The following is a 14,178-nucleotide window of genomic DNA, read 5'->3' as shown; positions in this document are numbered from 1 at the left end:
ATTTGCCCAGGTGAGTAATCAGTGGAGCTCTATGATGAAACACACCTTATTGCAGGTACATTGACAGTGAGACTTGGCCAATGCTTTGGATAATACTTATGCACATTTTGAATGAGCACATGCTCTCCAGCTCCTTAAATTATCCTTCAAATACACAAATATTGTACTGAAATACATTATAACAAGGGCCCATTAGACAGGTGACATTTTAACACATTGCTGAAAACCTGTGAGAATGCTTTGCCTGTCTGTCTGCAGGGTAAATGTATAGTGGCCAAGTCAGACTGTGCCCAGTCTGTTAGGTGTGAACTTGCTTTTGTTTGGGGGCTACAGGAGCAGCAGTATTAATCCCCCACAAGAATTTAGTCCTTCGTTTGTTTGTAGTCCAGCCTGATAACTACATCTTATCAGTATCAATCAAATTAGATCTGCTTTTTAACCTAATTACAGTGCCCAGTGTCTGTCATAGGCTGCCAAACTAAACAAACTATATAACATACCACAACAGCTAAGGTAAAGCTGCAAGGAATTTTCATGCAGTTGCTGTACTAGGTTAGCATTTTTAATCTACCATGGCTTGTCATCACAAATCAATGTAAAAAAAAAAAAAAAAAATTAACAATAAATAAATAAATAAATTGTCCATGCTATGATCTCCAGGTCCATCAGAAGAATGTCACAAAACATCAGGAACTTGAGGACCCAGATTTTTAGCATAGCAATCTGGTCTGTGCACAAGGTGCAATACCCAATTAGGGCCCCCAGACAAAGCACCCTATGAACTGTGCTTTAGCCAACAAGCAAATCCTATTTGAACAAAAGTAAGTGTCGAAGTACTGAGATCAAAAGGTTAAGATTACCGTTACGCTGCGGCAACAAAAAAAGACACACATTAAATATGCACACACAAGTAAACATGGACTTAAAACGATCAAAGTACATTTAAAAAAGGGAGTAGAGCATGTGTTATGTCAGAGTCCCCTGGTGGTCCGTCATTGTTCCAGATGTTCATTAATAAAAGACCCTGCACCTCCATCAAGAGTACGGATTAACACATGAAGAATCACCTAAAATTTTGGCCTGTCAAGGAGTGTTGTAGGTACTCCCCAAGAGTAAACAATGCATGCTGTATTTTAAACGCTGACAAACACATTGCCAAATTTGCACTACACTCCCCAGATGACTTAACCCAGTAAGCTCTCTATCCTGTAAAATCTGTGAGAGGAAATATTGCAAGGAATCTGGAAATTGTCGCATTGTCAGATCATAGCATAGTGCAGAATTCAATCTGCAGGCAAAAAAGTGGAACATGAGGCACAAAATTGTTTAGTCTGTCTTTGGGGAGTGAGGGCTTCCTGACCTCTTGACCCAGTTCCCCCCCCCCCCCTCTGAATCAAACGGAGGTGACATATTCAATAACACCTGCCCGCTCCCAAGTACTTTTTAACCATGGTTTGTGTATTGAAATCCACTTTGTTGACACTGATAAGGCTCAGGAAGCATCATTTCCCACAAAGTAAGGCTTGTGTGAGGGGGCAAGTCATGGAAAATTTATGCTTTCTTTTACCTCCAAACATAACTTATAACCTTCCTGACAGATGTGGACAATTCAATATTTTGTCAGTTATTAGGGTTTAAAAGTTGTTGTTGTTTAAAAAAAACAACTTGAAAAAGCCCCACAGTCTGTGGTTACACCATCTGATAACATGCAAAGGCTTAATGACTTGACAGTTCACAACATTCTAGGACTCCTTAAGGTTGAGATCAGGGCTCTATACTTGGACCAAAGGTTTGTTGCAGAACTGGTTGTTCTTACTGTAACTGAAGCAAAACTAATGTCACATATAACAGCAAATTCACTTCACTGAAGTTTACTGCCAGGAAAATTCTTCAATAGCAGTTATAGATGGCAATAAATGTTTTGCCATCTAACAAAAAGGTTTTTATATGGTGTAAGAAGTCATCCTTTTAACAGTCGTTTCTGCAGTTTCAGATTTTATTGACAGCTTTGTTTTGTTGTTGTTGGTTTTTAGGCTTTGGGATATTCTGGGATGCTGGCATGATGCAGAATAACCTGTATAAAGAGCCAGTCTTGTTGGGTATATATAATTATTAAATTATGCCCTGTTTTGAGTTAGATTAATAATAATAAAAACCTAACGCTTGCGCTTATATCTGTTTTCTCACAGCGTCCTGGTATAGTCCTTTGAACTCCTCCACCTTTTTTGGGAAATTGCCGTTTCCGTCTTTCTCCCTTTGAAGGCTGAGGGTCCATTATTGCTTCATCCATGCCAAAGCGGATAAATGTTTTCTCTGCCGATGTGTATTGAGCGTGCAGATTCCATTAAAACTCCTTTAAACAGACCTACGGCCGGACCATCGTTCCAGGTGTGATTGCTTCACACCTCTGCTGGCCCGCAGACGTCTGAAGTTGCTGCACGGCCGCTGCAGTGCCAGTCGGCCCCGATGGCAGACCCATTCACACATCTAGACAGCTTTACCTTTGATCACAGGAGGATTTAAATCCAGCGAGCGCACGGATCTCAAACTCAGTCAGTCAGTCACCGGGGATAAAGCGGAAAGGATGTCTGCAGTTCATGGGAATATGTGCGTCGGGGAGGCGAACCAGTTCCACATGTATCACGAAGGGCCTCTGCAGATGAACAACGCCGTGAATCCAGGTTGGTGGCTCTGGGATCATTAACCCCATCAAAAAGTTAATTTTCAAATACCGGCCTAACAGCTGCCTCAGAGCTCAACTTACGCAATGATAACTAAATTGCGCCTGCGTCTTCTTTTCAGAATGTGGACCCCCGGACGGTGGAAACTACTTCAACCCCGCAAATCCTGTTCCCAGGGCGGACAAATGCGTGGCGATGCTGACCCACAGGAGAAAGAGGACCAATTTCACCCAACAGCAAATCAAGGTGCTGGAGAAAGTTTACAACGACACTAAATATCCCGACATCTTCCTACGGGAGAGACTGGAGGCTCTGACTGGACTGCCGGAGTCCAGAATTCAGGTGAAGTCCGGTTTAAACGCCACACTTTGTTGAATTGGTTGATTTATTTTGCAGGGTCAAAGGGCAAACACAGTCACTTAAGATCACAGGAAACTCTTGGCTACTCCACACTTGTGGTCAAATTGGATTTATGGAGTGCTAAGATGTGAATTAACGGATTTCCCAAATTGTAGGTGTGGTTTCAGAACAGAAGGGCCAAGTCTCGTCGCCAGGTTAGCTCATCAACGTCCACAAAGGTCAGCAGCACGCCAGCAGCTGGTTCCTTTATCCAAGTCCAGAACAGGATGGCTCCGGAGAAAGGTAGCTATTAGCTTTACCCACTAGTTTTGTGATCACATCCTCACTCCCTCACTCTAGCGTCAGGGCAAGCCTGCTCAGTGTCACTCATTGTAGTTTTAACTTCAAGTTTGTGGCTTCTTTTTTCTACATTCTAAAACATGTTGCTCAGTAGTTTTCTTCCCTCTCCATTGCAGTTTGTGACAATCTTCACAGTGCTGAGGTACATCAGATGGGAGGTTTTGGACTAGAGGACAGTTTCAGGTCTACAATGCCCCTACAAGGCATCGAGGACACCCACAGGAACACTCTTCCAAGCAAACCCAGCAGCTATGCCCAAACATCTGCCTCCCGTGTCTACGACAAGGAGGGCGCCAGAATGAATCCAGAGCACATGCAGCGGCACAAGCAGAGTGCTGGCACCTCGAGCTGCAGTGTCCCTCTCTATCCCAGGAGAGAGCACCACACAAACATGGACACCAACATGGCCAACAGCCAAGCTCCAAAGGTTTTGGTGGAGTATGACAATTTCCCACCAAACAAAACCATTGGACCAGAGATGAAAGTTGTGATTCCTCCCATCCCAACGCAGAACACCTTCAGCACACCATCATCATCTAAGGATAACAGATGCCAAATGCAGTATCCGCAGGCGAGGGCCAGCGGGGACAGGTTCGATCACTTTTCCCAGATCCCCGCCAGAAAGATGCAGGACTTCTCCGACTCGGATTCTGATTGGGAAAATGAAGCAATGGCAAGCTTCAGTGGCTTTATGTGATGCATTACAAAAGCTACATGTATCATAAGAGGTGTGAGAGTGTATTTATTGTAAAACTATATATATATATATATATATATAAAAAAAAAAAGGACGTTTATTTGTTTCGTATGAATTTGTTTGTTTGTTAATAAATAAAACGATAAAGCCAAAACCTGCTTTTCAATATTATGTTTAATATAAAAAGACGAAAACATTTATATACAACTGCCCGGGGGCACTCTCATATACAACTTTACAAAAACTGGAAAAAAAGAAAAAAAAGGAGAATCTCTAGGAAAGAACTGTTGACGGGGTTTAAAGGTCAGTGATGCAGACTTAGTGTGGGGGGTGTTGCAGCAACAGCCGATGTAAAATATGGAAACACTTAAGATCAAAACCCCAGAGTTCTCCTTTATAAAAAAATACCAAAAAAAAAAAAATCTCTTTTCAGTGCGCACAAAATTACAAAAGCCATTTCAGAATACACAGCGGAAAGGCTGACAATATTCCTAATAATCAGATATTGTACAATTATCTACAATAACTTTTTTTTTTAATTATAAAACATTCCTTCGCTTTCCCCTGTACTTATCATTAAAGGAGCAACAGAACACACAACTTACAGAGGGAAACATCAAAAATAGCAAAATATTGTTGCATAACCATACACACCTACTCAAAAATAAATAAATACGGACAATAAAAACTGTTAAAACCTTATGTTTGGCACGTGAAACCAAATAAATAACAGTTTTAATATTTTGGAAATGTGGAGCGTGGCAAAAAGCTTTAAGACTCTTTTGGGTTTGTGTTCAGTTGGGTGCACAAACATTTTGATACAACAAAAGCTTGTGGGTAAAATATTCAGCATTCTTCTCTCCATTCCGATCAAAACTTGAGGAAATCTGGGAAGAACTCAAATTGAAGATCCACAGCATCGACATGAGCCTTCTTTGTAGTCTTTTAACAGTCCAGGTGAAAGCACCATTTCACAAGACAAACATGGATATACCGCACTTCCGTGTGTGTACATGCACCTGTGCGTGGGCGGGACGATGCAGGTACTCAGACTGCATTGGTGTTGTTGGCAGCGAATGCATGCAAATTGCCCAGCTGACTAAGGCCACTCTGGATGTGTGCCACATGGATCTCAACGTTATTCTGGAAGCAACTGGAAATGCAGAAAAATAACCAAAGTTATGAAGAACAGTTAACAACGGAACAACCAGGTGGTCCTGCAACATCAGCAAGTTTTGCTTGTTCAGCAAATGTATGAACCACTAAACAGATTGCAGATAATTCTAATATATTTCATCATATATCTTAGAAAGGAAAAATATATTTTAGCATCCACTAATAAGCAAATGATACAACAAACAATACCATAACACATCAAAATTATTTTGGAAATTTCGGAATACATGTTGTATTAGTTAAAATAAAGTGCGTATAAAAAGCATAGCCTCGCTGTGAAATTGACAGGTCACTGCCTACGTTTTAAACATACCTCGCAGCTAGCTAAAATAAACCAATTTTAGTAGATTAATTATTGTAAAAGAACTGCAGCCCCCCTCAGTTCTGCTCTCTTACTCTGACTTTTACTCTGTACTTGCTCTGAATGATTCTCTACACTCTAGACTCTGTGATCAGTTCAACTAAATGCTGCTCAGCACAGCCAGCAACCTGCCCGGTTCTCCACATGTCCTGACATACACTCAACATCCCACCCTGTTCAGCTCTGCTGTAAATATTTTTATCTAACCACGATGCCCTATATAGTTATCTGTCAATCACATGCAGCTAGCTCTGGCTCATGTTGTGTGTTGCTCAGAAACATGCAGCAGTTTACATAGACTTCAGTGGGAATCAAAATGACTCCAGTAAAACTAATCAGAAAGTTATTTATTTGTATTACCACATACCTGCATTATGAATAATCCTATTTTAGGAAAAGTCATGAAAAATGAGATTATAACAGTTTTGGGGAGTTTTAAGAGTCACAGATAATATAGGAGAAAAATATCCAGTTTTGTCTTAAAAACAGTCATTCTTGCTCTTTTGTTAGAAATGGATGGAAACAGTATTTGGTCCTTTACCTGAGGTTGGAGGGATCAATCGATGCTTTGATGTCATTGAGAGAGTCTGTTAGAGATTTAAACTCAAATGAATTCAGATCCCCGCCATCTGCCAAACACTGAGACAAGCCAGGAGAATGAATGATTAACAGGTGATCAAATCATAAGTCATGGACGCATTATATTATATTTACTGATTAATTGATAAAACATATATTGTATTATATACTTGAAGTTCAACATTTATTAACAAATTACTGCTGCGTAGCTCTAAATTTGTGCATTGAATTTCAAACAAATTGCTTTTTTGCACACACAGTGTGACATCCTAACATCCTCTCCTATCATCCTGACACACTTATGATAAAAATACATCTTCTACCTTGATCTGTAGGAGCAGAGCAGTGAGACGGGAGATGAGGTGTGTGAGGCTGGGATTTGACACACTCTGCTGCCCGTCCTTCATGGAGTTGATGCGCATTTGCACCATCTGCTGGGCCTCTTCTTCGCTACGCCTCCGCAGCTCTGTGGGATGGTCTGCTGGAACCATGCCCTGATCAGGAGCGAGCTGGAAAGATGTACACTCATGTTTAATACAAGGTTCTCTTACTCATTTGTTTCCTTACTCGTTCCTGACTAACAAGAAAAAACATGCTAGAATTATCAGATACTGCAATAAAATATTTCAAGTTTAAGTGTAAGTGTGCCTTTTCACTTACTTCACAGCAGTACTGCTGAACTTCATGAAGAACCTTGTTCAGATCCTTATTTAGCTGCTCCAGCTCAAGCACGGTGGTAGCATATCGCTTCTGGAAGTCCAGATCAATAGGCATCGAGTACGACTTCTGAACACAAAACACAAACATAGCTGAGGTAAGCTTGATGTGGGTATTTCAGAAGCATTTAACATGTTTTAAAGTAACTTAACTATAATGACTTTACCAGCTTCTCAGCTTCTGTATTCATTTCTTTCAAGTGCTTGATGTGCTCTTTCTTGATCATGAGGATTTTGGACAGCCTTGTCTAATAATGGACAGAAAAACAAGACAAAGCATTAGAACTACATTTAAGGATGTCACCTTTTTAGTTCTCAATTTGACAGGAATTCCTTACCACTTGGACCAGGAATTTAACAGGAAATCCTCCCAGTGTATCTCCTTCAGCACCGGGCAGTTTGTTCCTCCATGGTGACTGGGTGATAAGAGGGTCATTGTCCTGTTGTTTAAAAAAAGGCCAGTTAGGTCAACAATCTTCATGTGAAATCCGTTTTTAGATGGGCAAACAGATACACAGCTGTGAAAAAGGTGTCCGGCAAAGGTTTCACTGGCCTTTTTACAGGGGAATCAGCTTCTAAGGGGGAATTAAGTGATTGCGCCACTAGCCCACCTTGGAATTGTTCAGTCTACCCACTGATTAGCATTAATGTATAAAACGTATAGTGTATAGTAGGCCAAACACAGCAGTTATTTGAAAACAACAAAAAAAAGAAAAAAAGAAAAAAGAAAACTCGAATATGGCCAAATGTGTCAGCAAATCCACAAATGGCAGTAAATGTAGTTTCAGAATACCATATGGACAGGAGTGGTAGCGGAGGGATAGGGCCCTCTAGGCGGAGTCATGAGGCTTTGCATATAGCGTGCTGACCGATGCTTCTGGGCAAAGGCTGAAATGGGCATGGTCTCATTAGGTTCATTGCTCTGGAAAAGAAAATTACAATAAGATGGTTAATAATATGACCTGTGAAATTCCTAAGATACAGCTATTGGCATTTCTTCTTCTTCTCCTGAGTGTCAAAATCACACCGAGAGTGAAGCTTTAATGAGAGTTAAGTTAAAGTGTTTACCAGGACTTCATAATCAGGCACAGTGTGAGTTCCCAGGCCAGTGCGGTCAAAGGTGACACGATAGGTGGCGGCACTGGTGTCTACTGCATCAATCTGCCCTGTGAACAACCCATCATGGAGTCCTCGGAGACGAGCTGTAGAACAAAGATAAATGCACTTGATTTAAACCTAAATAAATAAATAACAAATAAATTAATTATTCACATATGGAGTCTGATACAGCCTACACCACACCATTAAAAGAATCTGACTTTTTACGAGTACAGATTCATGTGGTGTCTGAAATACCCAAGTAGACGCTTTGCTATTTGTCCTACCAAAGATGTTGTTGGCTTGATTTCTTGGTCCTTTAATTGTCCATAGTTTTGATCAAATTCATCTCCAGTACCATATTTTAAAATTATTGATTTGTTCAATGTCTTGTGCTCTTATTGCCCAACTTTCTCAACTCTAGGTGACTGTGGAAAAAAAATCAAACTGTGTGTGAGCCCTCTTTTTGTCGGCTGAAAAATGTCTTTATATTTGATATGAGACCTAAATGTCTTGTGTGTTGTTTATGTCCCTATTAAAACAGTATTTGTCAGGAAAGACTGCAGTCCTTCAACTTTGAAGGAATTTAGCAATTCCTTGTTTATGCTTGCCAATAAAGCTATACTACAAAAGATCTGTACAATCACCACAATTTCAAGGTGGGCACCTCAAATTAGCATCTGACCAGGTGTAAAATATGGACACACATTTTGTTTCATAGAAAATAACGTTTCTATGAAACGTCATCTCATCACAGTCGAGCTAACCATTGACCTTTTGGATACAAAAATCATTCAACTTGACCTTTGAGGGATCTGTGTTCATTTGTGCCATAATCAGCATATTAATTCTTAAATCATGACCAAACCTGTGTTTTGTGAGGTAAATCACAGTAAAATTAATCTAATTAGGTCATCCTTAAGTTCTCCCCAAAAACTGCTGATAGATCAGGGGACAGATAAAATAACTTCTCTCCCTCTTAAGTTCAATTCCGTGAATATATCTTTTGAAAGTGCAAAGCAGAAAAATGTAAAATGCAACACTGCAGCTCATTTGAAAATCATGCGCTCACTTCAGTCATCTTACCGGTGACTTTGGTTCCTATGATGAGAGGCAGAGGGATTTCATCAGGAAGATCTTTGCAGTTTGACACGTCAGTTAGTTTTCTTTGCTGCAGCAGCCGCATTTTCTGCCGTTTCTGCCTCAATGCTGTTCGCTCTTCAGCAAAGAATGCAGATGAACACCTTGAAGGGACAAAAGAGCACAGCAATGTAACGCCAGTTCTTTTTGTCCTGACACATCAAGTCCATAAGGAAACTGTTCCAAACACTTATGTAAAAATCACAGCGTACCGTCGAGGTTTCCCCATCAACCTCCTTATTGTACCCCACTCAACTCTGGTTAGCTTTCTTGTTTTCAGGTTGGGGAAAGTCTCCTTAAGACACAGGCAGAACTCATTGTCACCCTCAAAAAGAGGCCTGGAAGAAAGAGAAGCAACAGTAACAGTTTTATAATTACCAGTTTGCTTTGGACTAACGTGATAAGCTGAATTAAGACCAGTTATGGGTGGGTAACTTATTTTCTCTCTCATTTATTTATGTGTACTCATCAATCATTATTTTCTTCAGAAAGGGGAACAAAAATAAATTAAAAAAATCAGACTTTACCTGTCAATATTGGAATAAAACCATTCATAGATGCACCATTTGTGAGCTTTGGGCAGTTTCAGCAGGTTTCTTAATCTCAGCCCTATTTTCTGGGAAGCCTTCTTATCTGGTGTCACAATGTTAGAAAATTTCTGTGAAGAAAACCATTAAAACAACAGTCATTTCATAAAGAACAATATGGTAGGCAGTTTAAAGAACTCCTTTGGAAAGGGTTACACTAGACAAATCATATTCTGTTATGCTGTAGAGATATGATTAACTTATTCAATCTCAGGCACACCAACTTGGTCAGAAAGCATAACCTTTAAAACTCACATTACCCCGCAAGGAGGTCTTTTTAAAAAATTCTAGTTTAGATTTTATATATTTGTGTGTGTATATGTGTATGTTTATTCATATACACATATGGATATCTAAAGTTTAACTCTATCTTATTCTTTTGGCTATTGATGGATTTTTCTGTTAAATTTAAGTTATTAGTTATAATTTGGACTCACATTGTGTCTTATTTTAATGTTGACATGATGTTCAACTCTTTGAAGACACCCATACCAAAAACAGCTCAGGTATAAACAGATAATTTTTTGGACCAAAACAAACCTCAAACAAAGTTGAACTTTTATACTACGAAAACTTTCAAACACCCAAGTGTAATATATCTCATCACAAGTAATCCAAGTGGATGAGCACTTTTCGCACTTTTAATCTTGGGCCTCGTAAACTGCAGAGGTGAAACAATTATCTTAAAGTTTAATATGAACAGTGCTAAGTGGAGCATTACCAGGAAAACGTATTAACTTCAATATATACATGATCGTAAGGAAGAATGCAATCGTTACCTGTGGTGTGGTGGTGACTCTCTGGCTCCTCCGTGGAGATCTGGACGGAAGACGCTGCTGCGGTGGCTCATCTTCATCTCGAAACAAACGGCTCCGCTTCGAGCTCCGTGTAGGCTGCAAGAACAATGTAAATTCAAAATATTATCAACAATCTATAAATAACATTATTGCATTCTCCATATTAGGCGTCTATTAGCAGTAGAAATTCTGGCATGTTGTGTTATAAATAGCCTGGCTAAAACAAATGTTACTCTGGGAACTCTCATGTAGGGCTGTTCGATATAACGATATATATCGGATGACGATATAAAAACGTCTATCGTTTCATTTTACGCTATCGTTTGTTTCGTGGTGTCGCAAAATAAACTGTTTACGGCAATATTTTTTCATTATTTTGATGGTCACTGTAGTGGCTATATTAATTTCTTAAAGTTCTCTCTTTCTCTTATATTTAATATAACCACACTACAGACAGACAAGCGCTTGTTTTTATGCGTTGTCGTTAGCAACGACGGTAAAACCACCGCATGTCCGCTTGTTCCACATAAACCTTTCACAATAAAGCTCAAGATCCTGTTGAGACTTTTCAAAATAAACTGAATCACGTGAAAGATGCAGAGTGTTTACGGATGAGAAGCAAAAAAGAGCCGCCAGGTGCTAAAAAATAAACCTTACTCGAACGTTAGAACAGGCTTTTCCCCGCAGCACGCTGTGTAATAAATACTCACAAAGAAAACGGCGGCCGTTACAACCTATGTCTAAAAATGTATAGTTTCATGCATCACTTAAAACACTCGACTCCAGGTACGCGATGCCCAGCTGGAAACACTTCACGCAAGTCGAGCTGCCCGAGATTCACAGAATTTACAGAAAATGTTACATTTTTGTGATTTATATCGTTATCGGACGATAGATGTCTTAATATCGGGATATGAGATTTTGGTCATATCGCACAGCCCTACTCTCATGTATAATACACAGGTTCTGAAATAATATCTAAGTAAATGTAAAGACGCCCATTCATGCAAAATGAGATGAAATGCATTTTCCTTCCAGTTCCACATCTTCTCATTACACTGGCATGAAACAACTTAATGAGGTAAGAAAATCAACTCCTGAGATGTAAAAAAGAACTGCAAAAAACGTAACTATGCTGCTAAGATGAGCAAAGGGCAGTAACCATGCATACACACTAACGATATATCCATAGTGAGCAAGAACCACTTAATTTGTATAATATTCACAATGCTCACTGCCATCTATGAAAAAGACCCTGTTTAAATATCCCCTCCTTTAAGCTTTCTTTTGGTTCTATTGAGCTGTAATTCGACGTTGCACTTTTTTGAAAATTAATATCTGCAGCATATACACTACCATTTTTGGCCATGGCGCTCTCACATAAGATGAAGTGACTTTCTTTCTTTTCATTTTATGAAGAAATAATTGTGAATTTTTTTTTAATATCAAACACTGTATTACTGCATTGTAATATTTAACTTCTTGGTTGCTAAAAGGAAATAAAAGATACACTGAACTTCTCCCTTATTTCCCAACGGGTCACCACAGTGGATAGTACTTGATCTGGTGCAGCTTTGACATGATAGGTATTCTTTCACTGATAAATTCCAAAACGGTGGCAAAAAAGTAGCCGGAAATGCATCAGGAGGAATCAATGGTACTGAACAGGCCAATTACAATAGCTGCGGCTTACACTGACACCACATTTAGTTCCGTTTCAGTGGAGGTGTGCGTCATGTCATGCCTTAGGGTTTCATCATAGGATTTCAGAGGGATTTGCTGTTATGACATAGCTATGGCACAAATTTCCCACTGAAGCATAATATGTTAACCACTATACCATATTTTTCATATTAGTAATTAAAGCAACGTGTGTAACAGATTCTCTTTGTTTTCGAAGTTTTCATTGCTTTCATTGCATTCACTTACCGTGTCCATTGTGACAGAGGAATGCCGTCCCCTGGTGTTGTGAGCTCGTGGGAAGCTGTTTTTCTCATTCAGAGTGTTGGACAAACTGCCCTCTGTGAGAATACCAACATATTTATATACAAGAACACCAAAAACAGTTTCTAAATCAGTAATTATATCTTAACAACCCTTTGCCAACAAACAAAATCACATGCAAACAATAACAGGACCATTATGCCATGTAAGCTTGCAATTAGAAACTATTACAGAGCTCTGACCAACGTGATCTGACACAGGTCTAATCGATATAGTGAGGAATTCGAGTCAACGTTACAGAAGCACCCAGTATATTTGTAAACAGTAAAAAGCATAAATACAAGGGACTAATAAAGGTTATCTTATCTTATCTTATCTTGAATCCATACCTTTAAGACTGACGAGTGCCTCTGCTGAGGAACCTGAGGAAGAGAACAATTTAGGCTACATTACTGTAGAGCATTAAAAAGCATAAAAAAGCAACACCACATAGGCGAAATCTAAAACGGTGCAACTTTGATAAATATTATTTGCCAGTGTTCTCCTTTTTAAGTTACGATATGCTCATTTCGGCTGTCACAGAATCAGTAAGATGGTGCTTTAAACACTGACAGCAGCCAGGCAGGTGAACAGGAATTAAAAATAAAGCTAGCGGACTCGGTTAGGCCTTTACCCCCTAACTGGAGCTGTCAGACACGGGTGTAACATCAGCTGTGGGCAATTCGTATCTACACATGAGCCAGACAAGCTAAGCTATGAGCTGTAAAATAACGTTATTTACATTAGGTAAGTTCCCAGCGACCGTTTCAGGTGTAAACAGACAAATGAACTGGCAAGTTTCCCTTCACAAGATCAATAATGATACATAACGCTTAACTATAACCAGGGTGAAGGGACGCTGAAAATGAGGAAAGTGTCATGGAAAACTAAAATAAATCAATAAAATAGAAAATAAGTCCAGCAAAACAGATAGCTTGTTAGCAGCTAGTGGCGTAGCGGCAGTCTTTTTGTTCCTGCTATACGCGATCTAAGGTTAGCAGACGTTAGCTCGGGGCTAAGCTAACGTTATTTGTTCACCCAGTTGGGCTAGAGTAACTTGTTCAACTCCAACATTAGCCATGGTTAGCCTCTCGCGCTAACAAGCGTTAGCTGACTTGGACAGACCCGGTGTCTGTTTGCGTCTAAAATGAGCTTATGAAGTCCGCGCAGAACCTATGATAGTCATTACATGGTCAGCGATATCGGGTTTTGGCCAGTTATTTATTTTACCACTGCGGGACTGCTCCTTGTTTACAATGCAAAACTCCTTGAATTTGTGTTGTTACTCACTCTCGTCTAACAGCTGGTCCATCTCCGCCATCTTGAATTAGCCGCGCCGCTTTTTCAAAGACCTTGTCAAAATGCATTCTGGGTCGGGACTCTATCTGGAGGGCGATTTGAGAAATAAAAATCCCGTAATTTGCTTAAATGGTAGCTTAAGAACTGCTTCCAGTAGTTTGTTTATCTAAACAAATACATTCACTTTCTACACATCCAACTTTTACATGTTAAATGTGAAGTTAAATGCTTGGGAAATCGTTTCGTATCAAAAACTTGACTCGGAATGGGAGCATAGCAACCAGCCATTGTTTCATACGCCACATCAGTCATTTTATCGTTCATTTCTCCTTTACGTTTTAGTCATTGTTGGGAAAGTGTTGTGT

General features: G+C 39.7%; 2 protein-coding genes across 2 annotated transcripts; one reads left to right on the top strand and one right to left on the bottom strand.

Moving 5' to 3' along the window:
- Positions 1–2,584: 2,584 nt before the first annotated feature.
- On the top strand, positions 2,585–4,077 carry mixl1 (Mix paired-like homeobox). Its single transcript, XM_063496092.1, has 4 exons — positions 2,585–2,681; positions 2,803–3,023; positions 3,197–3,323; positions 3,497–4,077. The coding sequence occupies exons 1-4, from the start codon at positions 2,585–2,587 to the stop codon at positions 4,075–4,077; spliced, it is 1,026 nt and encodes a 341-aa protein (XP_063352162.1).
- Positions 4,078–4,255: 178 nt separating this feature from the next.
- Positions 4,256–13,856, bottom strand: lin9 (lin-9 DREAM MuvB core complex component). Its single transcript, XM_063495105.1, has 15 exons — positions 13,805–13,856; positions 12,865–12,897; positions 12,461–12,552; positions 10,514–10,627; positions 9,675–9,805; positions 9,360–9,485; positions 9,094–9,251; positions 7,978–8,111; positions 7,703–7,831; positions 7,248–7,349; positions 7,077–7,157; positions 6,854–6,979; positions 6,517–6,702; positions 6,156–6,253; positions 4,256–5,230 (listed from the first exon to the last, which is right to left on the bottom strand). The coding sequence occupies exons 1-15, from the start codon at positions 13,833–13,835 to the stop codon at positions 5,125–5,127; spliced, it is 1,647 nt and encodes a 548-aa protein (XP_063351175.1). The 5' UTR covers positions 13,836–13,856; the 3' UTR covers positions 4,256–5,124.
- Positions 13,857–14,178: the final 322 nt, after the last annotated feature.

This window comes from Pelmatolapia mariae, linkage group LG15, assembly GCF_036321145.2.
Source record: "Pelmatolapia mariae isolate MD_Pm_ZW linkage group LG15, Pm_UMD_F_2, whole genome shotgun sequence".
NCBI classification, from domain to species: domain Eukaryota; kingdom Metazoa; phylum Chordata; class Actinopteri; order Cichliformes; family Cichlidae; genus Pelmatolapia; species Pelmatolapia mariae.
This window is presented reverse-complemented; position numbering and strand designations above follow the sequence as displayed.

What these genes read in the sequence shown, in the direction of transcription:
- mixl1 (XM_063496092.1), top strand. Translation starts at nt 2,585, where the DNA reads ATGTCTGCAGTTCATGGGAATATGTGCGTCGGGGAGGCGAACCAGTTC. An exon ending in GAACAACGCCGTGAATCCAG is followed by an intron (nt 2,682 to 2,802) that starts GTTGGTGGCTCT and finishes TCTTCTTTTCAG; the next exon opens with AATGTGGACCCCCGGACGGT. An exon ending in TGCCGGAGTCCAGAATTCAG is followed by an intron (nt 3,024 to 3,196) that starts GTGAAGTCCGGT and finishes CCCAAATTGTAG; the next exon opens with GTGTGGTTTCAGAACAGAAG.
- lin9 (XM_063495105.1), bottom strand. Translation starts at nt 13,835, where the DNA reads ATGGCGGAGATGGACCAGCTGTTAGACGAGA. An exon ending in CCTCTGTCACAATGGACACG is followed by an intron (nt 10,628 to 12,460) that starts GTAAGTGAATGC and finishes TTGTTCTTGCAG; the next exon opens with CCTACACGGAGCTCGAAGCG. An exon ending in CATAGGAACCAAAGTCACCG is followed by an intron (nt 8,112 to 9,093) that starts GTAAGATGACTG and finishes TTTGTTCTACAG; the next exon opens with CTCGTCTCCGAGGACTCCAT.